Below are 25347 nucleotides of genomic sequence, written 5' to 3' on the forward strand. Positions count from 1 at the left end.
ATAATTATACTCTTTCAATAAACATACATTAAATTTCTTCTGTATATATTTCAATGAAAGTTTCCAGAGCCTCTTGTATTGTTATGAAACAAAATATGCTTAAAGCATAATAAAATAAACATGATAAAAAGAAGATGATTTAATTTGATTGTAAATGATACAACTCTACACACGACACCACAAGATACAGAAGTTGAACAACTAAAACAGGTCACGGTGTGATATTCAACAAAGCCCATACCACAAAGTCCGCTATAAAAGGCTCCAAATTACAAATTAATGTAAAACAATTCCAGAGGAAAATTTACGATCTAAACTTTGTAACAAGATGATAAACGAAAAACAAATATAAAACACAACAACGAACGCCAAGTACAGATTTACATGCTCCTGAATGCGATAGGAACATACACTACATGACAGTGTTACCTTTGTAAGTGAGGGCACACACATCTGCCATACCTTTGACAATGGTGTAACCGTACAACGTTAACATAAGAAAAAACTAAAAAAATCAGTTAATTAAGGCTTTTAAAACTCATTAGATGGATACAACTAACAATACATCTAACACAAACACAATGTGGACGTGGCCAAGTAGTTGACCATCTCCCAAGAAAACACTAAGTACGATTGTGACTGACAGCTATTTCAAAGCCATAAACAACTAGAAAACAAAGCATGCATCTAAGACTAAACTATCAATCAGTACGCACCCAACATTCAATACATTTATTTTAAAACCGTCCTAAATAGTTAGAGAAAACCATAATTTTGTGCAATGTCAGGATACATGTATCGACAGATTAAAGAGTCATAAATGTACAATTTGCATATATGTATAACAAAAAAAATTTAGTTTGCTTTAAATTTATTGATAACACAATCAATATTAATACCTATAAAACCATAATAATTTCAGTTTTGAATTGGTAACCTTTAAGAATTTGTTTATCTAACGAATAGAACTTTTCTTATATAGTTTTACCGAGCACTGTAAACAAAACCTCATTAAATATGATGATGTGCTATCCCGCTATGGATATCTAACCTTTGTTGCCGAAACGTTCATAGATATAATCAAGGAGAAAACTGTACAGCTCAAGTCATCTCATCACACGTCCAGTAAGTATAATATATCATATTGCTATTCTGATTAGAAAAGAAGAAATTTATAGCTGAAGACGAGATGAAACGATATTTTACTGGGACTGTATAATTTAGGTTATTTATACATAATATGGAACTTTAAATTTTCAGTCTTAAGTTTTAAACGGTTGAGTAATTAAATATACTCGATAAGCTGATACAAGCAATTATAACTCTGTTAACATGTTTTATTTTCAGAAAATGCCCTGTTAGGTCTTCATGTTTATCGGAACGTACATTTGTAAGAACAGCTCATTGTGACCAAAAACTGCAATCTCACGCGAGTATTTATAGAGTGAAATGACGAACAATATTGCGTAACACTCCTAGAAAATATCGTAATTTACTAAATGGTATTTAACCCAGTTTAAATAACAATTGATGCTTAACAAACATACTGAAAGTTCTTCCCAAGGTATAGAAATATTGCGTCTAACAGAGTCTAAATGACCAAGTACATGTCATGATTGGTGCGTTTGGTTATCTAACCTGTAACAATTGTTCTCTAAAGGTTGTTGTCAATAAAACCATCTATAATTTAATTGCAAAACAAGAACATGAGTATTTAAAATAGCAAGATGAATATGTTTCGAATAACATATACTCCAACACAGTTTATGAATTGCAAAAGCAAAACATAAATACAGTGAATGCTCCCATTTTCGTGCTATATTTCGCTACACCGGGATACGTTCGGGTAAGTTCTATGAAGTAATGTGAAGTATATAGTTTAATTAAAAGCCTCTTATAAAAGATTCTCTCATGATTAGATATAATTTTCTTCTCAATTTTGACACTTTTATTCAGTTCCACCACAATTTTCATGAAATACATGAAATACATGATAAAAAACAAAAACATCGTATAGTTTAAATTCAATATTAACCAAGTGCAGACTGCATAAAACTGGTGCAGTGACCACATGATTTGGCACAAATCTCATTTGAATATGGGTTGGCACAAAAATTTGCGTTGAATAAAGTACAATTCACTCCAGGTTTATCTTGGCAAACCACTGAAATAAAAGGAAATTATATAGTTCAGATTAAAACTCAATGATGTCAGATACAGTATATACATATGAGGGTGGTAAAGGGGTGTGTGTGCTTGCACGAAAAAAACGTGAAACAAGCATAATTTCACGTTGAACGTGAAAAAGTTTCTGTAATGAAAGTTGCACGAAAAATAAATACTATTATGTGAACCTTTTGTGACTGAGTCACCGTCATTTTGTATATATTAACGCTTTGTTTTACTTGATATTCCCGATTTAGTATATTAATTTATGATATAATTGGTTTACGGCTATTAAAAAAGTATTTCTTGACGATCCCTGTCAAGTGTTTGAATTTTATTTGAAAAATACCGAGCACGCAAAATAAGACTTTGAAAACTACGATGCACGTGAAATTAAATAAGCAGAACACGTTGAACGAGGCACCTGTCTTGCACGACTGAACATCAAATAAAAAAGTAAAAACACGTTGAACGTGAAATAAAAACGGCGATCACGTTCCACGAAAATAATCCTTTACCACCCTCACATATGGATAAAAAATATGTTGTAGAATTGTTAATGACACAACTCTCCACAATATCAACATGACACAGAAAAATACAAATATAGGTCAACGGACGGCCCTGAAAAATGTGTAGAGCTCATACCGCAATAGTCAATATCATTTCAATGATACATATTATACTCAATCTTAATGATATAAATAACAGATTCACGTTATCAACAAGATCTGCACCAAATACTGTGCTACAGTCAATCTCCCATACAGACAGAGTTATCGTCCTTTCCTCCTCAATGAGGAGGAAAGGACGATAACTCTGTCTGTATGGGAGATTGTGCTACAGTTCCAACAAATTACTGATTAAACAGCTATTAAACTTTTCGATTTAGTTTAAAGACAAATTCATCAGTAACGCTCGGATAATAAAAACTATAAAGGCTAAACAAAGCATGAAGTTATTGCGAACCAAGGACACAAAAGTTCAAAGGCCTTACAAACACAGCAAAGACAATCTATCCATGGGGTAGATAATCCTGGATATTCAAAAAGTATCAAAGTTAACAATTAATTTATGATTATTATTATCTAAATGCTAATTCATGTCAACACAGAAGTGCTGACTATTGGGTAGGTTATTCCCAAGAGAGAAACAAACAGTTGCATCCACCCAGTGGTTGTAAGTAAAAGCATACCAGGATTAAAATAGTGTACGGCAAACGCAATTTATATGGGTTCTAATTAACGCTTGTCATTTTTGGGCCCTATATAGAAGAGGGACGAAAGATACCAAAGGGATAGTCAAACTCGTAAATCTGAAACAAACTGACAACGCCATGGCTAAAAATGAAAAAGACAAACATAAAAACAATAGTACACATTACACAACATAGAAAACTAAAGAATAAACAACACGAACCCCACCAAAAACCAGGGGTGCTCCGGAAGGGTAAGCAGATCCTGCTCCACATGCGGCACTCGTCGTGTTGCTTATGTGATTACAAATCCGGTGAATAGTCTAATTCGGTAGGTCAAATTCATAAAAGGGAAGGGGATTGTGGTTACGACGTAAGGAACATATCCGATATCATTTGTGAAACGGTTATTCCATAACGGTCAACCAACTCGTGATGGCTTCCGTAAAATTTACGAAGGGATGATTTCAACTTCACCATTTGGAACTCTTGGTTTAATAGTTTCTTTGTGAGCAGTAACCCTCTATCAAGAAAATCATGATAGGAAATGCAAGCACGGGAATATCGTATCAATTGGGAGATATATACCCCGTATGCAGGTGCTGCTGGAATGTTGCTACTTAGAAATGGAAAGTTCACAATTGGAAAGCTGAAATCATCTCTTTTGTCGTAAAGTTTTGTCTACAACCGACCCTCATTGTCAATTTCTAGATGTAAGTAAAGATATGAAGCCGACTTAACTGTATCTGTAGTATCCTTTATCTCCAATTCGATGGGATAGATGCGATCCACATAGTCACCAAATTTTGAATTGTTTAATGAAAGAACGTCATCTATATAGCGGAAAGTAGAGATAAAGGATATTGCTAACGTCTTATCTTTCTTCCTAAGAAGTTCCTGCATGAAGTCAGCCTCATAATAATAAAGAAACAAGTCAGCAAGTAGAGGGGCACAGTTTGTTCCCATTGGGATACCGACAGTCTGTTGAAAAAAACGCTCTCCGAACGTAACAAATATGTTGTCAATCAAGAAATCAAGCATCTTAATAATATCGGTTTCAGAGAATTTTTTGTTTGAATCAGACTGAATATTTACAAAGTAGGATTTATTCCTCCCTAAGACAAGATACTTGTATCTACGTTGGCTATTCTTTTTTATGAAGCAAAGTAATACCAACTCTTTTAATTTGTCTTTTAGTTTGGAATGTGGAATACTTGTGTAAAGAGTAGAAAAGTCAAATGTTTTAATACTGTTACAAGATGAAAGAGAGTTAGATTGTATGTACTCTAAAAGATCTTTGGAATTTTTAAGTATCCACATCTGATTCACGCCACTTCTAGAATAGGCAGTTTCACAATAACTTTGAAGCTCGTCTTTGATTGCTAATAAAAGTGATGTTAATAATTTAGAAAGGGGTTTCGTGAAGCACTTGGAAGACCCAGCAATATACCGTTGTTTGTAAGGACACTTATGTAGTTTAGGTATCCAATACAGTGATGGAAGATCCAGTTCTTCATCTTTGGTTGAAATACCAAAGGAACAAATAACAGACCTATGATTATCCAGAATTTCCTCTTTGGTAAGTGTCGTGAGGGTATATGTTGGGTTTCCAAGTGAATTGTCTATACCTAATTCGTTTATCAAGCAAATAATGTAATGACTTTTACAGACAAAAACGATGTTATTTAGGACTTTGTCTGCCAGGACAACAACATATTTATCATGGAGGTCAGATAGGTGTTAAGCAACATTTGGATCTTTGAAGATTGACGTAGCATGGGCATTGACGGACCCATTCAGTTTCTTAATTCTGATTTGTATTAACGACCTCACTGCCTTAATCCATTCGGATAGAGTGTCTACGTCTTCCTTCCTGCTCTTAGCCCATTGCCTGGCATAATCCTCGACTGAATCCATCAAAATTTTAAAATTGTATTTCCAATTGATGGATTTAGGCTCACGATATTTCGGACCTTTCGATAACACGTTTCGTAGAGAAGTATTATTAAAACAATGTTAAGGTCACCGGTAATAACGTGGCCAGCAGGATTATATGTGAATTGGGAACTAGCACAAGTGCAATCAGGATGTTTAGACTTGAAGTCTTCAATATCGAGATCCTGCAAAACGCGTTTGTAATTGAACATTTTAGTTGCAATAGATTGTTGTTCAGTGGGAGCCGAGGCTCCGTGCAGGTGTTAAAGACAGTTCTTTGACCTACTTTTACAGATTGACCTGGATAGACACTTGTCTCATTAGCACTCGTACCAAGATCTCCTTATATCTATTGAGACATTTAATCTTTATCTAACATTTGATATAAATGATGCCGAGTATTTTCACACTAACTTATCGTAAACAAACTGAAAACTCCATGGCTAATACCTAATAAAACCCCATTAACAACCATAAATGGAATGCTTTTTTAAAAAATCTATAATCAACTAACCGACTTAGATAACTTAGATAATTATAGTTGAAGACAATGTAGACAGAACATAAACGAATGAACCACTTGGGAGGAAATAAGCGAAAACATTTGAATTTAAACATTTTGCTCATAAAACAACGTCACCTTGATATAGGAATGTTCTTTGAGACAAAACAAGTATTACTAGTATCTAAAACGTTATAATTCGCCCCAACTAAGGGGAATTGGATACAAACATATTGCAAAACCAACGTATGTTGTTGTAACGGTTTGAACTGTTGGGACTTTAAAACATTAGAGTGAAACATAATATGTTTAACATGTAAAAAATACCTGAAATACGAAACTAATGTCTTTTAATGTTTTGAAACATCAATCCCTGCATCGAAACGCATGACATGAGTTTTGTCTATCATGAGTCATTTAAAATGGAGGCTCTCAAGAGCCTTATCGCTCACCTGATTCTACTTGGGATTTTTGAAATCGTATAAAAAAAAAAATTTGGCTAAAAGTAACAACACAACCTAATAAGGAAAGGAACATTATGGATATGTTTGATTTCATTCTATTCAGTAATTCTCTAGAAGAAGACTTTTGTATGCATTTCCCATAGTTAAACTAAGTCGCCCCACTTGCGGCCATTTTGGATGATGGATCGACTACAAAGTAACAACACTTGGTCAGCAGCTCATACTGAACATTCATGCCATGTTTGGTTTCATTCCATTCAGTGGTTTATTAAAAGAAGACATTTGTATGTATTAGGGTCCTATGTTAATCAAAGTCCCCCACTGGCGGCCATCTTGGGTGTTGGATCGGTTACAAAGTAACAACACTTGGTCAGTACCTCATAAGGAACATTCATGCCAAGTTTTGTTTCATTCCATTGTTTGGTTCTCTAAAATAATTCATTTGTATGCATTTCCATTAGGGTCCTTTGTTAAACTATGTCCCCAGCTGACGGCCTTCTTTAATGAGTGATCGGCTACTAATACGACATTTGGTCAGCACCTCATAAGGAACATTCATGCCGTGTTTGGTTTTATTCTATTCAGTGGTTCACTAAAAGAAGACATTTGTATGTATTTCCCATAGGGTCCTATGTTAAACAAAGTCCCTCACTGGCGGCCATCTTGGATGATGGATCGGCTACAAAGTAACAATACTTGGTCAGAACCTCATAAGGAACAGTCATGCCATGTTTTGTTTTATTCCATTCAGTGGTTCTCTAAAATAAGTCATTTGTATGCATTTCTCATAGGGTCCTATGTTAAACTTAGTCCCCCTTCTGGTGGACATTTTGGATATGGGTTCGGCTACAAAGTAACAACACTTGGTCAGCACCTCATAAGGAACATTCATGCCATGTTTGGTTTCAATCCATTCAGTGGTTCTATAAAATAAGTCATTTGTATGCATTTCCCATAGGGTCCTATGTTTAACTAAGTCCCCCGCTGGCGGCCATCTCGGATAATGGATCGGCTAAAAAGAAATGACACTTGGTCAGCATATCATACGGAACATTCATGCCATGTATTGTTTTATTCCATTCAGTGGATCTCTAAAAGAAGTCATTTGTATGCATTTCTCATAGGGTCCTATGTTAAACTAAGTCCCCCTTCTGGCGGACATCTTGAATATGGGTTCGGCTACAAAGTAACAACACTTGGTCAGCATCTCATAAGGAACATTCATGCCATGTTTGGTTTCATTCCATTCAGTGGTTCTATAAAAGAAGTCATTTGTATGCATTTCCCTTAGGGTCCTATGTTATACTCAGTCCCCCGGTGGCGGCCATCTTGGATAATGGATCGGCTATAAAGTAACAACACTTGGTCACTACCTCATTAGGACATTCGTGTCATGTGTTGAGTTTCATTCCATTTAGTGGTTCTCTAAAAGAAGTCATTTGTATGCATTTCCCATGGGGGTCCTATGTTAAACAAAGTCCCCCGCTGGTGGCATCTTGGATAATGGATCGGCTAAAAAGAAATGACACTTGGTCAGCATCTTATAAGGAACATTCACGCTATGTTTTGTTTTACTCCATTCAGTGGTTCTCTAAAAGAAGTCATGTGTATGCATTTCCCATAGGGTCCTATGTTAAACTAAGTCTCATACTGGCAGCCATCTTGGATGATGTATCGGCTACAAAGTAACAACACTTGTTCAGCACCTCATAAGGAACATTCATGCCATGTTTGGTCACATTCCATTCAGTGTTTTTTCTCTAGAAGAAGTTCAAAATGTAAAAGTTAACGACGACGACGGACGACGGATGCCAAGTGATGAGAAAAGCTCACTTGGCCCTTCGGGCCAGATGACCTAAAAAACTGGATGCAAACTTTTCGACCGAATATAATTATAAAGTTACTTTTGAGTTATGTACCTGTATGCATCATTACAATTGCAGAAAGAACGACTTAGATTTGTTATAAAATCAGAAATTAAACGAAAACGTTTTGTCTAGAGCATGAAGGCATACTTAAATTTAATATCGAAAGGAAATTGATGTGTTACAAATATTAGCATCGTCATCTTGATATCAGAATGTTCTGCAATACAAAACAAGTCTTATCTGGAATGGCATGATGACGAAACATTATTTTTACAAACAAATGGCATTCACCTAAAAACAAATTACAAAACCAACCTGTAGTTTTTGTTACTGGTTGAGCTGTTGTTGTTGGTTTAGATCTTGTTGTTGTTGGTTTAGTTGATGTTAGTTTAGCTGTTGTTGTTGTTGGTTTAGTTATTGTTGTTGGTCTAGTTGTTGTTGTTGGTCTAGCTGTTGTTGTTTGTTTAGGTGTCGTTGTTGTTGGTCTTGCTGTTGATGTTGTTGGTCTTGCTGTTGGTTTATGTGTTGTTGTTGGTTTGTGTGTTGTTGTTGGTTTGTGTGTTGTTGTTGGTTTGTGTGTTGTTGTTGGTTTGTGTGTTGTTGTTGGTTTATGTGTCGTTGTTGTTGGTCTAGGTGTTGTTGTTGGTCTAGCTGTTGTTGTTGTTGGTTTAGGTGTCGTTGTTGTTGGTTTGTGTGTAGTTGTTGTTGGTTTAGGTGTCGTTGTTGTTGGTCTAGGTGTTGTTGTTGGTCTAGGTGTTGTTGTTGGTCTAGTTGTTGTTGTTGTTGGTTTAGGTGTCGTTGTTGTTGGTCTAGCTGTTGTTGTTGTTGGTTTAGGTGTCGTTGTTGTTGGTCTAGGTGTTGTTGTTGGTCTAGCTGTTGTTGTTGTTGGTTTAGCGGTTGTTGTTGGTTTATGTGTTGCTGTTGGTCTAGCTGTTGTTGTTGTTATTTGTTGAGCTGTTGTTGTATGAACTGTAAAACAATCGAATGAAGTATAATTTATTAATCATTCAAACAATAGTTTAAATTGTGTGTCGATATTGTCTCGTAGTATTAATCTCTTCATAATTGATACTTATCACATATTTTGAACTGATATATACGTTTTTGCATGGCCAATCAAAGCCGGAAGTCACGGTTAGTTATCAGCCTTCGGGGCTAATATCGATATCAGTCCTCGAAATCCATATCGAGCCACCGCGTTTATCTTCCGGTATCCTGTCAATCAAAAACTATTTGTAATCGAGTTGTCATCCGAAGCAGATTGACGATCTGGAGAGGTTTCTCACAGATCAAATGACGATGCTTGTAACTTCATACAAGATATGAAAAATAAAAAGACAATTAAAAGAAAGTTAGAAAGTTACCAATCTGCTGTAGTAGAAAAAAATGTAAAATCAACAGTAGAAACCACAAAAGTTCCCATAAAATTTTGTTTTATTTTACCTAAATATTGTCTATTCCTGATAATGACATTTAATTGAGAGTGAATATGAACTGAGAGGGATGCAGGCCATGCTTTATGACGTTGTCGAAGCATTATAGTTACTCCCTGTATATACTTAAGAAATGAATGTGATATTTTTTTCTGAAATATCATTAAAAATGTGGTGCATTGAAGAACGCGCGAAGCGGGTTATCATTAATTGTGCTGCATATTTTTTTTGTTACTTTGAGTCGACAGAGAGAAAAAAATACAATAATTTCATTTAAAACCGGCGTAAATAATGAAAAAACGCGGATGACGTTACAGTCACATGACAACATTATGTCTATGAGATGATAAACAAAACAATGTCAGCCAATCAGAAGACACGTTACATCAAAAAATTAAATTATATGTATATATATATATTTATATGTTCTACTTGTATACAAGTTTTCCCTTCTCTTGTAACAAAATCAATGTCTACATGTGGTATGATCCTACGATATTAAATAGTAGAATGAATAACAATATATATACCAAAAACACATTCCTGGGTAGTACAGAAGCAATGCTCATTAACATCAGGCGCATGTCGACATTCATGTAACTAAAAATAGAAATAAAATACACATAAAGTTTAAATCAAATTTAAATTTAAAATTGTCGTATCTACGATCCCGTCCTCAGTTTATCGATTGTTACATTTCTAAAAGCGACTTTTTATTAGGTTTTATCTGCAACAAGACGAGTAGAAAATCAGAAATAACCTACCCTCCTGGAGCGCTTAATTTTGGCTTCATAATTGTGTTTTTTAGAGGTGTTTGTTTATTTAGTTGGGGGATATATTACGTTCGTTGATTTGATTTTAGTTTTCTGCTATGGTGATTTTTGTTTTTATTATTTTCGGATGCTCTAACTCTTCTCTTGTATGTCCGCTTTGGATCACATACAGTGCGTAGTTTTAGCTGTTTATTAAGTTGAAGGTAAAACTAGGAGCAACAATTGACAAAATAACTTGAAGGATAAATTTTACATGTATTTTACTTATTTACTATTTTTTATCATTTCAAGTTATACCCGATACAATGTTCTAAACACTGTGGCCCATCAAGTGTGTTTTTAGACACCGCATACAATATTTCAAACACTGGCACATTAATTGTGTTTTGAGATACCGCATTCAATATTCTAATCACTTTGGCACATAACGTGTATTTACAGATATTCGGTAAATTCTTCATGTTATCTTTACTACCGGTAACTCTTTCAAAGGGTTAGTATAATTACTTGATACCTGTTAAAAATGATTCATGTGAAAAGTTTTTTGAATTTTTGAGAAGAGGTTTTAAAAATGTAAATGAAAATAGGTTAACGTTGATTTATTTTGTGCATTTGCAGTACTTTTCGGGAACCCTTTAAATTTAAAAGCCACTGAAGACTTTCTCGTTCGAAGAGCCATATGAGCAACAGGGGCCTAAAATAGCCATTTTGCCTGAGGGAGTTAGGACTATAGTTTCTGTATTCTTTCTGAATTTCTCTGAACACACGAAGAGATAATTGACATATAAATATCCAAATACATATGTATGCAAGTAATACAAATAATTCGTATTTCTAGTTATGATTTAAGGCTCATATAGAATACTTACACCATGGTGTCGATCCACACAACGTTTTCTAAAAAGTCCATTAAGTGAATGGATGATTTCGCACACCTAAAATCATATAAATAAGATAGCTAAGGCACACCCAGTACTGATTATTCCGCTACTTAGATTTTTTTCAAATAGCTTTATCAGTCATCCATATATGTATGGTTATCGAAGGGACTCGACGTACATTATTTTGATTTGTTCTTTTCTATGCTTTCATCAATGTTGTTATATTTATAATTACTTATATCTTGTAACATATTATTGAATTAAAGTTATTTCAATACTCTTAATTCCTCGAGCTGTAGATTCACTGCATACCGCTTTCTTGGAGTGTACAACAGCTGTAACCGATCGGTCTATATAGCTAGTCCTTTGCCTAATGCTCCAAGTTTAGATACAGATTTTCAATTTATTTTCAATTTCTATCTTTGAGTTTGACCGTCCCACTGGTATTTTTCGCCCCTCTTTCATAGTGAACAGTACATATTAAACACCGAAGAAGATACCGATTGTCATCTCTAACAAAATGATCGTTAGCATAATAAAACGATGACATTTAACAAATCGCCATTTTACAAATCGTCATGTTACAAGTTACAAAACGTCAATATACGAATTGACAATTTACCAATGAAGAATATTGGAATCATACAGTTACAAGTTGTAATAATTAAGTACTTTTAGATAATTAACGAATATATATATAATGTTGACCTAGTTGGCTTTCCATAGTTATGTACTTATAATGTAGATTGATTTGATAAATGAATGCCTTAAAACAACATCGATAATATTACGTTATTACCTGGTTTGAATGACAAAAATGATCATCATGATCTGCACAAATAAGTCCTGAAACTTCATGTCCTATAATATATATAAATATATATACATATTGAACATTTAAGTATCCGGTGCAGAAAAAAAAAGATTTATTCATTACCTCATAAGAATCACACATTTTTTTCTCACCGTAGACATGCTTGACGTTTTTATCACTATGACGAACTTTATTAATCTCGACTGATTAGTTATTTTAATATCTCCCCTGTATCTTCCAATCTTTTTTAACGAATCACACTAGTATTCAAAAGTCACGTGTTAAAGTGATAAACATGAGAATGAAAATAAATTGACTAAAATTGCAATAGAGCGATATGAAGGTACAAAGCGAATATGTTAAATCAAAGAGACAATCAAACCATCACAATTGCGTTCACAAACTTTGTTAATCAAAGCATTTAACATGTTAAAATCGTCTAACAAATGACAGTAATGAAATGATATTTAGTTTAATATTTATTATAAGGAGATTAAACACTATTTTTTTTTATTCTTAAATGAATATTGAATAATATGTCAATACTTTGTTCCTTATTCAACCGCAATTTTTTGAATTTGCCATACTTCTTGGATGTTATTTTAATTGTAATTACAAGCCTTTTGTATAGAATACTTCTTAAAACAAATATAGCATTCTTATGAATGTTCTCTTTTGGTATTTGCCGTCCCTCTTTTATTTTAAAACTACACGGTATATTAATATAATAATTAAATACCTGAAACAAGTGAAATGAGTGTGTTGTCGACACAAGATCTTGATAAGCATATACAGTGTTTGCCGGCACTTAATAAATTTGGCACACAATGTGGTGTGTGGTGCTGAAAATAAGGGAAAAAATACAAACAGAGTGTTTTCTAAACGAATGATTTTTTTATGAAATACTCAACTAAAGCATACATGTATGTTTAGTAAATAATAGTTCCATGTTCAACGTTTCATAACGTTTTTGCTTGGATATTATTTCGCGGCTAAAACACGAATAAACACATGAAGAACTGATTTTAATGTTTTTATAATGTACATTGACAGTACCACAAATTAGTTCAAAATGAAGCAATAATTATTTATCTTTTGTTGAATACCCATACTCACTGGGGTAAAGCTGATGACCGTAACTGCATTCACGGTCATCCCAAGATGTCGGACGAAAAATTAGGTCAGTTTCTGTATTGTCTGTTTAAGTGTTTCTATATCATTTTCTTTACAATTCGTACATTGAAACGATGTAAATTTATAAAAGAATCACTCGGAAATCACAGATTACTTCCGAGAAATGTGCATGAAACGGGAAATTCGATTTGAAAAAATCGATCAGATGACCGTAAATCACAATCAAGATGACCGTAACAGAATCAGCGATTCATAACAAGGGTGACCGTAATTGCTTTTAAGATGACCGTAATTTGTAAATGATGACCGTAACTTTTAAAGGATGACCCTCAATTCTAAGAAATATCCGTATTTATATAACTACCTTTTTGTATCAAATGATTTATCGTGTTGGTATAAACATATTAATATGATAGTATTATCCTATAGGTAGAAGAAAATAAGTAGTCCTTCAAATGCTAAGATTACCATATGTATCTTTTTTACAGTAGAGGGTTTAATTTTTAAAATGACTTTGCAAAATGACATGCTACAAAAGCGCGATAAAATGACACCTCACAAGTATAATGAATAAATGCGGTGCACAGCCTCCAACTGCTCGACAAAAGATTTTTTTATTTCTGGGATTCCTTTTAATGACATATAATAAATACACATTTTTAAAAATGTCAATGCATGTAAACCCATTGATATTATATCGTCTTCCATTTTGTCGTGCAAATAAAATAACAGAAATATTTTGAAAATATTATACGACTAAACTAGTGAAGGTGAGCTCCAGCAAAGTAGATCCTTAAATAGTCTTGTACGAATAGCATATCACAAGGCGGAACGCTGTCAATTTGTATATATACAGAAATGTTATTCATACAGTCAGCATTCTACTTCTTCAATATTGTCTCCACATTACACCAGTTCATGCTCACAATCGTAGAAATGGAAGTCATTGTAGAGATGACGCTCTGCCAATTTTGCTCTTGAAATCTGATAAATTTATCAACATAGTACCATTACGATCGATCGTTATATATCAGTTATATGTTAAAAGACAAATGTATCTACTAGCTAATGAGCATCAGTGAATGATCTTGTCTGCATTGTTTCAACTTAAAAATATTGTCTGTTCGGATGTCAGGTGGAATTTTGGAAATTTCTTAAGCATTTGAAAAAAAATATTTCGTGCCGTGGAAGGACTGACTAAAACATTTTCAGTGGTTGGAGATTATAAACCCTAGTTGTCACACACAAGAAAGTCATACTTTTTTTCGAAGATATATTTTTTCATCATCCAAATTAAAAGACTGACGTCAAGTACTTTTAGAAAATAAAATAGCTATTCGAACACACCTACTCTGTTTTTGTAATTCATTAGATAGTTATTTCACTTGACCAATATATTTCATCTTTTCGTACTGTGATTTTTTGACGTTTTCAAATCAACCTGTAGCTTTGATATATAAAAATGATAGAATCTGAAGTGAGATGCTATATCAAATACTCTTGCTTTGTAAGACAAAATATACACAAAACATGCCCTAACATAAAAAAGGTGCACTCGACTTTCTCTTTCCGATACAATCGTTACCTATTTTGGGGAATTTTTTCATGATTCAGTCACCTAATGGAAGGGCAGACACGAAAATATTTGAACTAAAATATTCGTATGTATTATTAATGTTTTTAATGCTCCATTTATTGGCATTAAGTTTTTTCTGGTCTGTGCGTACGTTCGTCCGTTCGTCTGTTTGTTTGTCCGTTTGTCCATCTTAGAGTTAAATAAAATTGAAACTTAGTACACAATTTACCTATGGTATGATTTTTTAATTCTAATGCCAAACACGTTATGCAAATTAAATATCATTGTCATAAATCCAAAATACGGCCAATTATATTATAGTTTAAAAAAAAGAAATTTATGAAACATATTTATACCCCAATTGAGATCGACAAACTCAACAAAAAAGCTTTGAATACAAAACGGATATTTCTTAGAATTGATGCATGGTCATCCTATAAAAGTTACGATCGTCCTACATAAATAACAGTCAGTCCTTACAAATTACGGTCATCCTTTACAAGTTACGGTCATCTTTTTACCAATCACGGTCATCCTTGTTTTATGTTACGGTCATCTTGAAAATATTTTGATTATGATTTACGGTCATCTTAACGATTTTTTCAAATCGAATTTCCCGTTTCATGCACATTTCTCGGAAGTAATTAGTGATTTCCGAGTGATTCTTTTATAAATTTACATCGTTTCAATGTATGATTTGTAAAGAAAATGATATAGAAACACTTTAACAGACAATACAGAAACTGACCTAATTTTTCGTCCGACATCTTGGGATGACCGTGAATGCAATTACGGTCATCAGCTTTACCCCAGTGATACTTTTAACTTTATTCTTAATCTTCCGTGTTCGATATTACAATGTAATTCAAACATAAAGTCAGGTATTGTAATTATATTACTTAATAGGATTTTAATTGACGGTCTGTTCGATTTAATTTTTACTGGTCACTTTCATATGATAATTAGTTTAAGCCGCAAAGTTTTAGTCCGTGCAATTCAAACTTTACACGTAGCTTGACCAAATTGTTTTTCTGTTTGTCTTTTTCATTTTTAGCCATGGCGTTGTCAGTTTGTTTTAAATTTATGAGTTTGACTGTCCCTTTGGTATCTTTCGTCCCTCTTTTTTTTTTTTGACCAAAGCTATAGAATTTACCCGCCCTCCCATTTTACATTATGAATATTTTTTGCTGCTTTTCTTTCATCGTTTCCCAGATTTATTTTAAGCTGCTGTGGATTACCCAGTGGCTCCTGATATTACTTTGAAACGGCTGGAATGTCCTACAGTAGTTCAATCGTCATCAAGTTTTGAGTGAAAAATTGGTTGTGTTTCTTGGTTGCAATAAATGCTATGACAAATTTGTAGACAGATAAATAATAATTTCTTTAATGATTTGATTCATATTGTATTAGTTTGATTCATAAGATCGTGAGGTCAAACAATGAGAATACACATTAAAAAGTACACTTGCATCTAATCGAGGCCCCCTTTTCAATCAATGTTGATATACAAAAGTCGAAATTGAAAACAATGTTCAAACCTATGATGGGCGTTGGATAAAAACCGAAAGTCTTATGCGTGTTCATGTAAGCAAAATCGTATAAATATATATATATATATATTTCTCTAATTTTATGGAAATTTATCCCTTTCCGAACCCATTGTATAAAAAAAATTTAATCAACGTGTGGTTGCTGCTGATCTCAAAAGATCATTGGATGATTTTAAGGGTCATGACCTTTTTAGCTAACTGGGTGAATCAAAATATGCTCACAGGTGTTAATGAATTTGACAACTTCGTGCAATGTGAAAGGCACTCGAAGGGGATTTTCGGTTAACAAAAAAGAAAATGTATTTTTTAATCATTAGAGAAACAGATTTCTTACATAGTTACTCGTGGATTATCGGATTTATCCAATCTCGATAGTTAAATTATCAATTTTAAAGTCCTCGCCGAGGCGGCTCGAACTTTAAAATTGATAATTTAACTATCTCGATTGGATAAATCCGATAATCCACTGGTATCAATGTAAGAATCTATATATATCCTGTCCTGCACGTGATCCCATTTTTATATCTCGTTCGAGCAAATTGAACCTAAGCCAAATCGTACAAAAATATTAAGGATCATCTTGTGTCTTAAATAATTTTTCAAATGGATTGAATAGCAAACCATAGAAAGGTGACAGGTTTAGCTACTATAAAACCAGGTTTAATCCATCATTTTCTAAATAAGAAAATTCCTGTATCAGGTCAAGAATATGACAGTTTTTTGATTTTGCCATTTGATTTGAGACTTTCCATTTAAAATTTTGCTTGAAGCTCATTTTTTTGTGAACTTAATTTTTATTCATCTAACGGCTTTACACAGTGGTGCGAAGTAAAAATCAGAAAACCGCAATAAGCATAAATATATTTGTTGTTCTATTTTGATATAATTCAATAGAGTATTCCTTTTCCTGCTATATTGATTTTATTGTTATTTTTTTGTTGTCTCTGTATCTTTTGGCTTTGTCCTTGAACCTGTTTTGTCTTGTCGAATTTTATTATTTTGGTACATTAGTACTTACATCCGAATGGTCTTCACATCTAAAATGTAACTGTTTGTGCCTATTCTCTTCTATTACACATTTCTGCAAAGTATGTAATTGAACACATACATTTGTTTTATAGTTCTATTTTGATAAAATTCGGTAAGCTTGCATATTTAAAAACACGATTATGGTGAGTGTCATAAACGTATTGAAAGACAATTTTGTCCAATGTTTGATGAGAAAAATCTATCTGGCAATAATATAGTTATAATTACTTGACTAAAAGTAATGTTAGTAGTTCATCTTAGGTTTTGTTTTTGATAGATAGCTGACTACCATATGAGTTTAATGATTTTAGAATAAACACTTGGTCATTTTAATCTTCAACTTGGAATTAGATCCCAATTTGTATGCCTGTCTATTTTCAGCGTACTTTGCGGTTTATTTTTTTCATTGCTGAAGGCAGTACGATTATCTACGATTATCTATATTAATATACATTTTAGGTAACAATAAATCAAACTATATAATTGAGGAATGGCTGGTAAAGAACAAATTAAACAAATGTTAAAACTGTACATGTTTTTTTTTATATGGAACGAAAAATCTTTTTCTTTCATTATTTTTACTTATCTAATTGTTACTTATTTATATTGTTTATTACTTTATATTATTAATCTGATTCGATATTCGAATGATACACATATAAATCGTAAGATAAAAAAAAATAGATTAACATTGTTTTAGTATAAGTAATAGTATTTTCTACCGATTATTTATCAGATACCTGATGCCTATGACAGACATAACCTCCACAACGAAATTCTTGGTTATGAACTTGAACTGAAAAACAAAGGAATTTTACTCATACAGTGCAAAAATACTTTTAGTAGCGAATTGTATCGTTTCTCTTGTGTCATCAACTAAAAGTAATAATTTACTGACACATTATATGATAAACATTTTAATTCATTTAAATCAGGTTAGTAAAGAAATAGTGTTTAAAAGATGCGCTTAAAACAACAAAGTACCTGATTAAAAGTACTGTGATTTTAAAAATCTTACATTTTAGACGCTTAAATGGGAAGCTCATCTTATTCGCATTTTGTTCATGTGTTGAAAGTTACCAGATGCGTATATGCAAATTAACATAGAATTAAATTACTCAAATCATAATCATTTCTATTATTCAATAGCACATTGGCACTAACAATTTACTTTTGATATAAAAATAAGATGATGTGCTAGATTGCCCATAAGTCAATTCCCCACATAAGATCCAATGTCACAGAAATTAGCACATGTAGGTCAGCATTCTGCCTTCGAGATTAAGCAATTCCCATATCGCTTAAACAACATTTACATGTTCTCAAAATGATAAATGTACAAATATGAATACGGCTTAAAAAAACAGAGTGAACGCGGAATTGTATTTATACATACCCACAACAAAAATACAATAAGTACAGATCTGCGAGTATTTTGCAGTTACGGAGAACTACTTCAAAGGTCATAACAACGATTACAGAAATCATTCTCAAATTAAAAAAGGTGGGGTATGATTGCCAATTAGACAATTTTATACAAGGTTGCAAATGCCACTGAAATTAAAATTATAGGTCAACGTGAGACCTTCAAGATTTAAATATCAATCAGTACACTAACTATAATGAATTTAGTGTAAAAAGGCCATAACCAGTAAAAGAATAACATGACTTTGAGCAATGCCAAGATTTATGAGTCGACAGATAGAAGAGCCATCCATGTGAATATGTATTTGAAAATAATATTTAGACTGATTGTCAACGTACTGATTACACAAATAATATTTAAAACAACAAAAATCATATTGAAATCAAGGCAACAGTAGTTTACCGCTGTTCGAAATTCTTTATTTGATACAGAAACAAACAATTCCGAGTAACAAACTAAAAACGAGGGAAACCCATCAAAAATAAGTGGAGAACTACGACACAAAAGAAATACAAAACTAAAATGTAACGCTCAGAAACTAACTGTAATATCACAATGACCATTGCTTGTTACATGACATTTTATGAAACAAATGGTGGGTTGAACCTGGTTTTGTGGCTAGCCAAACCTTTTCTAAAAATCAGTTGAACCTTGAAAAAGTTACAAAGGTAAAAATAAACTAGTAGTTAGGGAATTTCAGCCAGGGTGAATATGCTTTATGTCTGAATAATTGCTATTAAAAGGTACCAGGTTTATAATTTAATACGCCAGATGCGCATTTCGTCTACACAAGACTAACAAGTACACAGTTGAAAAGCATTGAGGACAAAAACTTCTAAAAGTTGTGCCTTATACGGCTAAGGTGTTCTTCCTGGGATAAGAACATCCTTATTATTTAAAAAAATCATACTTTTGTTACAGGAAAAAAAAAAGACTATAAAATAGAAATACATGTTAACAACAAAGTTGTGACTAACTACAGAATAAAAACAAATCATACAACGACATCAACTAGCACATAAAAAGTCACAGTCGAGTTTGCAAAAGAGATTAAAAAAAAACATTTACAAGAAAGTAACAGTGCACTGGTTCATGCAAATTAATCAACACGTTATACATTTTAGTAGTCAGAAGAAAGTTTTAGATTTATCTTCATTAAGGAATGCTCAAACATAATTATTGAAAGCTGTATGTATGCAGAATAGGTAGGACGTACTGCAAAATTGATTTTTAAGACATGGTCGAATTTTTCTAACATTAGTAGGTCAACTTTGCCTTTTTGAGCCTTTCTTTGTAAATGTTTCTTTTATCTATCGTCAAATTGTTCTTAATATAAATTTAGTATGGTATAACTCGTGTCTGAGCTAATTATGTACTCATGGACTAACAGTACACCAACAGTGATGTCCACATAGTGCTTGTAAATAAAAAGGGTAAGCAGTACTATTTATTCTGCCACAGGCGACAATACTAAAATTTTAAAAATTTACCACTTTTTATAATATAAACCAGCTGGATAAATCAGTTATGAGTGGTGTTATTACTTTATTATTCTGTTTTTGAAGCCAAATAGTATCATGACCAACTTCCAACGGAGTTTGTTTATGTCCTTTACCAAGTCAGGAATATGACAGTTCTTGTCCATTCGTTTTTGATACGTTTTGTTATTTGATTTTGCCATGTGATAATGGACTTCCGAATTGATTTTCCTCTAAAATCAGTATCTTTGTGATTTTACTTTTTATCCATTCCTACCGTCATTTTACACCAACTTTATGAAATTTTGAAAGTATTTTTGAATAATTCTCTAGTAAATATTTCAATAGGTTTAATTTATGTAAAGTACACGGGTGAAGCGTCATATTATTCAAGAGTTATTTACTGATGCAATCAGTATTGTCTAAATAATGATTTAACCAATTACAGAAAAACAAAACGACTCATATTTGTTATATAATCAGAATTTTCTTTAAACAATTTAACCAGATCGTATAGACATGATCAGATTAACGTTTATCAAATAGATTTTATTTATTTACAAATGATAACGTCATCTTGATATAAAAATGTTCTGCAGCAAAAAAAAAAGGTTGTACCTGGAATATAATTTTTTTACCAACTAATGAAATTTGCCTCGAAACAAATTACAAAACTCACCTGCTTTTGTTGTTACTGTTTGAGCTGCTGTTGTAATGGCTATAAAATAATTAATTGAAACATAATTTGTTAGACATTCAAACAATACTGTAAACTGTGTGTCGATTAATATTTTGTAGTATCATGTCCTATGATATATAGATCGTGTCTGGTGCAGAAGAATTAGATTCATCATATTTTATGATAGTATGATACTAAACACCTAATGGGAAGGATTGTGCCTGATGTTCATATGATGAAATCATAATCTTTCAGTCAGTTTAATTGAAGTCTGGAGCTGGCATGTCAGTTAACTGCTAGAAGTCTGTTGTTATGTATGTATTATTGTCACTTTGTTTATTTTCTTTGGTTACATCTTCTGACATCAGACTCGGACTTCTCTTGAACTGAATTTTAATGTGCGTATTGTTATGCGTTTAATTTCCTACATTGACTAGAGGTATAGGGAGAGGGTTGAGATCTCACAAACATGTTTAACCCCGCCGCATTTTTGCGCCTGTCCCAAGTCAGGAGCCTTTGTCCTTTGTTAGTCTTGTATTATTTTAATTTTAGTTTCTTGTGTACAATTTGGAAATTAGTATGGCGTTCATCATCACTGAACTAGTATATATTTGTTTTGGAGTCAGCTGAAGGACGCTTCGGGTGCGGGAATTTCGCGCTACATTGAAGACCTGTTGGTGACCTTCTGCTGTTGATTTTTTTCTTATTTAGGTCGGGTTGTTGTCTCTTTGACACATTCTCCATTTTCATTCTCAATTTTGTCAATATCATCATTAACGAATTAGAATCACATAATTTTTTCTCGTCGTAATCAACATGACCGGTAGACTAGAATTGGCTTTCCCTTCCGAATCGTCTGACGCTATCCCCGTTCAGTTTTCCTAAGTTAGTGTGGCTCGGTCTATCAAGTGGTTTGTGGACATGCTTGTCTTTTCTTATCATGGCGATCTTAGTGCATGTCGGTGTGCTATTTTTAATATCTTCTCGAGCTTTTCCAATCCTTCTTAACGAATCACACTATTATTCAGAAGTCAAGTGGTGAAGAAAAAGAAATGAACATGAGAATGAACATAAATGGACTCAAATTCCAATGGAGATATATGAGGCATGTCACAGATTACACTCTAAATAAAACAAAAAATTCTCGAATCCTGTTTTTTGCCTCAATCATGTCAATGCAAGAAAACTGACAAATGCAGATCAACAAAGCGAATAGGCTAGATCAATTTGACGGTCAAAGCATCATAATTTGGTTCAGAAATGTTATTAATCGAGGAATAGTAACTGTTTAAATTAGTTGACGAATGATAGTAAGTGTAGCAGTAATGAAATGATATTTAGATGAATACTGATCATACAGAGGTTAAAAATTAATTTGTCATTCTTAAGGGGGTTCGCGGGTCTAAATCATTTATATAGAATTTGTCTATATTTTTCTATAAATAAACTTTATCTTATAGTTAATGGAAAAATAGAATAAAAAAGTGGGGTCACCGTTCATTTGCGCTCACAATCTGCCTTCGAAAGAAGCATACATTTTTGTAAAGGTGGGATTTTTCTGTTGAAGTAATAGGAGAAATAAAGGTAATATCGAAATAAAAAAACAAATTTATAACAGAAATCGCTCAAATTTTACAATAATTTAGTTTAAGTACAGCTTATATGGAAATTATATTAAAAAATATAGGTCACCGATGAGTTAAAAAAGATATTTCAATTTTAAAGCCAAAAAATGGCATTTTTCCACCAAAGGGAGATAATTTGAAACTTTTTCAATGATCTATACATTTTAAAAGTCATCTGGGGCCAACACGAAGTTATTGTTTTGAATTATTTTTGTACCATATGATAAGGTAACAACTACAAAAGGTAACAAATTAAATTTGTAATGAAAAACAAATGTTTAATTTTTTTCTGAAATTTTTATACCCTCGAGCCTCCTTAAATAAATAATGACTTATTAGATATAAAAAGATGTTGTATAACTGCCAATGAGACAATTCTCCATCCAAAATATTTGTTAATACTTTAGTTTTTATTCAAACGCAAGTTTTTATGTTTGTCTTACTACATGTATAGTACTACTCTGATATGATTTCAAATGCAATTAGAAGCCGTTTGCATATAAAACGTACTGCAAAAATTCGGGAATGATTTAAATACCTGATATATGGGATCTGAGTATGTCGTCGACACAATTTCTTGAGTGGCAAAAACAGCGTTTACCAGCACTTAATAGATTAGGTTCACAATGTGGAGGAAGATTCTGAAAATAACAAAAAATTACGTGATTCATTTATTAAAAATTCAACTAAATCATATGTTTGTTAAATAATAGTTCCAGGTGAAACGAAGCTTTAATACGAATGAAACACAAGAAAAACTCTGTTTTAATGTTTTAACAAAGGTATTAGGTGCTTTACAGTATCATAAAGTACTTCAAATGAAGCAATAATTATTTAATACCAATGCAATAACGTTATTTTATTTTACAAAATAATTATTTAATTTATTAATCTGTCTGTCAAGTGTTCCAAATTTTATATCTCATTCTTGTTAGTTGAACACTGCTTGGTCTTCTTCCGACCGGCAGTAAAACGCTTGCCGAAGTGGAGCGTCCGTTTGGCTGTCCGGGATGTATCAAGTTCGCAGTCACGTCCGGTCAGATTGGGGACGTAAATCCGATGCTTTGTGTTAGAAGAGTGCCACGCTCTTTGCACGTTTAAACCCTTGCAACAACTTTTTGAGGGGTCCGTAGGTGGCCTGTTGCAAGGCAAAGTTTCTGTCCCTATCCAATATACCCTCAATTTCCAGTGGCAGTCCAAATTTCCCCAACATCATCCCAGATGGCCTCTATTATTTCAAGACCTACCTTAAGTATTTATTGTGAACTTGTTCTCGTCCTGAATATGCATGAAATGTTTGCCACTGGACGTTAAGCAACCAACAATCAATCAATCAATGTTAGTTGAACATAAGCCACGTCGTGAACAAATATTAAGGAAAATTATGTCTTAAGTTATTTTATCAAAATTGAGTTAATATCGAATCATACCTCTGAGAGGTTAGCAACACGTTACATTTTGTAGCTATAAAACAAAGTTTAATCCACAATTTTCTGCATAAGGAAATGGCTGCACCAAGTTAGGATTATAACAATTGTTATCTATTCATTTGATATGTTTGATCTATTAATTTTGCCATTTGATTAAGTACTTTACGTTTGGAATTTTCAAAGTGGTTTAGCTTGGTCCGTTATGTGTGTGTTTCGTTTCGGTGTTGTGTCGTTGTTCTCCTCCTTTATGTAATGCGTTTCCCTCGGTTTAAGTTTGTTACCCCGATGTTGTTTTTTGTGCCTTGATTTAGCACTTTTGTGGTTTTACTTTTTATGTAATTAACCTAACGGTATATTATGGAGAAGACGGAACTAAGTTGGAAAACTTGTGTCTAATCCATTTGTTTTGAACAATAAAATATGTTTAAACTAACCTAACGGCTTAATATTGTGGTGTGAAGCAAATCTCAGAAAGTAGAGAAAAGAAATAAAGGTAAATTTTAATAAATATGTTGTTCTAATGTGTTAGAATTCCTTGTTTCTTTTGAGTTTGTCCTGAAACCTGTCTTTGATATGTTGATGTCAATGTTTATCTTTTTGGTATATATTAATACTTACAGCCGAATGGTCTTCACATGTAAAATGTAACAGTTTGTGCCTATTCTCCTCTATTACACATTTCTACAAAGGTCATTAATGAACATATACATTTGTTTTATAATGTTGTATTGGTGATTTCTGGTTAACTTGCATATTGAAAAGAAATACGGTTATGGTGAGGATCATAAACGTTTCGAAAGAAAGTAATGGTCTAATGTTTGATAAAAAAACACTTTTTTCCTGACATGGTTTAGTTATTATCACATATATGAATATATATTTCCTGACATAATGTAATTATTATCATATATATCTATTTGGATAATGTAATGTTTGTAGTACTTAGGTTGGGCTTTGTGTCTTTAGTTAATTATTTCTATAATTCTGATATTTTATTTTTTTATATTTGTTTTATTTTGTGCGGTTAAGTATGTTTTAATTGTGAAAGATAGCTGGCTACCATATGCATGCTATGCGTTCTATTACTTTAAAAAAAAAACATTTGGCCATTATTTTTGTTTCTGCCTGTCCATTCGAAGCGTGCATTTTGTTTATTTTTTGTGCATTGCTGAAGGCAGAACAATTACCTTTATTCATTTATCTCACCCTTTAGTCATTTATTTTTTTTTTTTCATTGGAAATCAAATCACAGTTCAATATCATTTTCAGATAACAATTAATAATGCTCAGTAAAGAATATTATTATCAGATTCCTAAATCGTTCATGTTATTTTTTTTATATGACACGAATTTCTTTATTACTTCTTCCAATATTACTACTTATTTATA

At 32.7% G+C, this 25347-nt stretch overlaps 1 protein-coding gene across 1 annotated transcript; it reads right to left on the reverse strand.

The window, feature by feature from the left end:
- Positions 1 to 1787: 1787 nt before the first annotated feature.
- On the reverse strand, positions 1788 to 24711 carry LOC134706041 (mucin-2-like). Its single transcript, XM_063564750.1, has 11 exons — positions 24667 to 24711; positions 23067 to 23169; positions 20904 to 20942; positions 18061 to 18116; positions 17310 to 17372; positions 12771 to 12873; positions 12017 to 12078; positions 11206 to 11271; positions 10094 to 10163; positions 8446 to 9099; positions 1788 to 2164 (listed from the first exon to the last, which is right to left on the reverse strand). The coding sequence occupies exons 1-11, from the start codon at positions 24709 to 24711 to the stop codon at positions 2031 to 2033; spliced, it is 1395 nt and encodes a 464-aa protein (XP_063420820.1). The 3' UTR covers positions 1788 to 2030.
- Between the last annotated feature and the right edge of the window lie 636 nt (positions 24712 to 25347).

Source organism: Mytilus trossulus, chromosome 2 (genome assembly GCF_036588685.1).
Source record: "Mytilus trossulus isolate FHL-02 chromosome 2, PNRI_Mtr1.1.1.hap1, whole genome shotgun sequence".
In the NCBI taxonomy this organism is placed as follows: Eukaryota; Metazoa; Mollusca; class Bivalvia; order Mytilida; family Mytilidae; genus Mytilus; species Mytilus trossulus.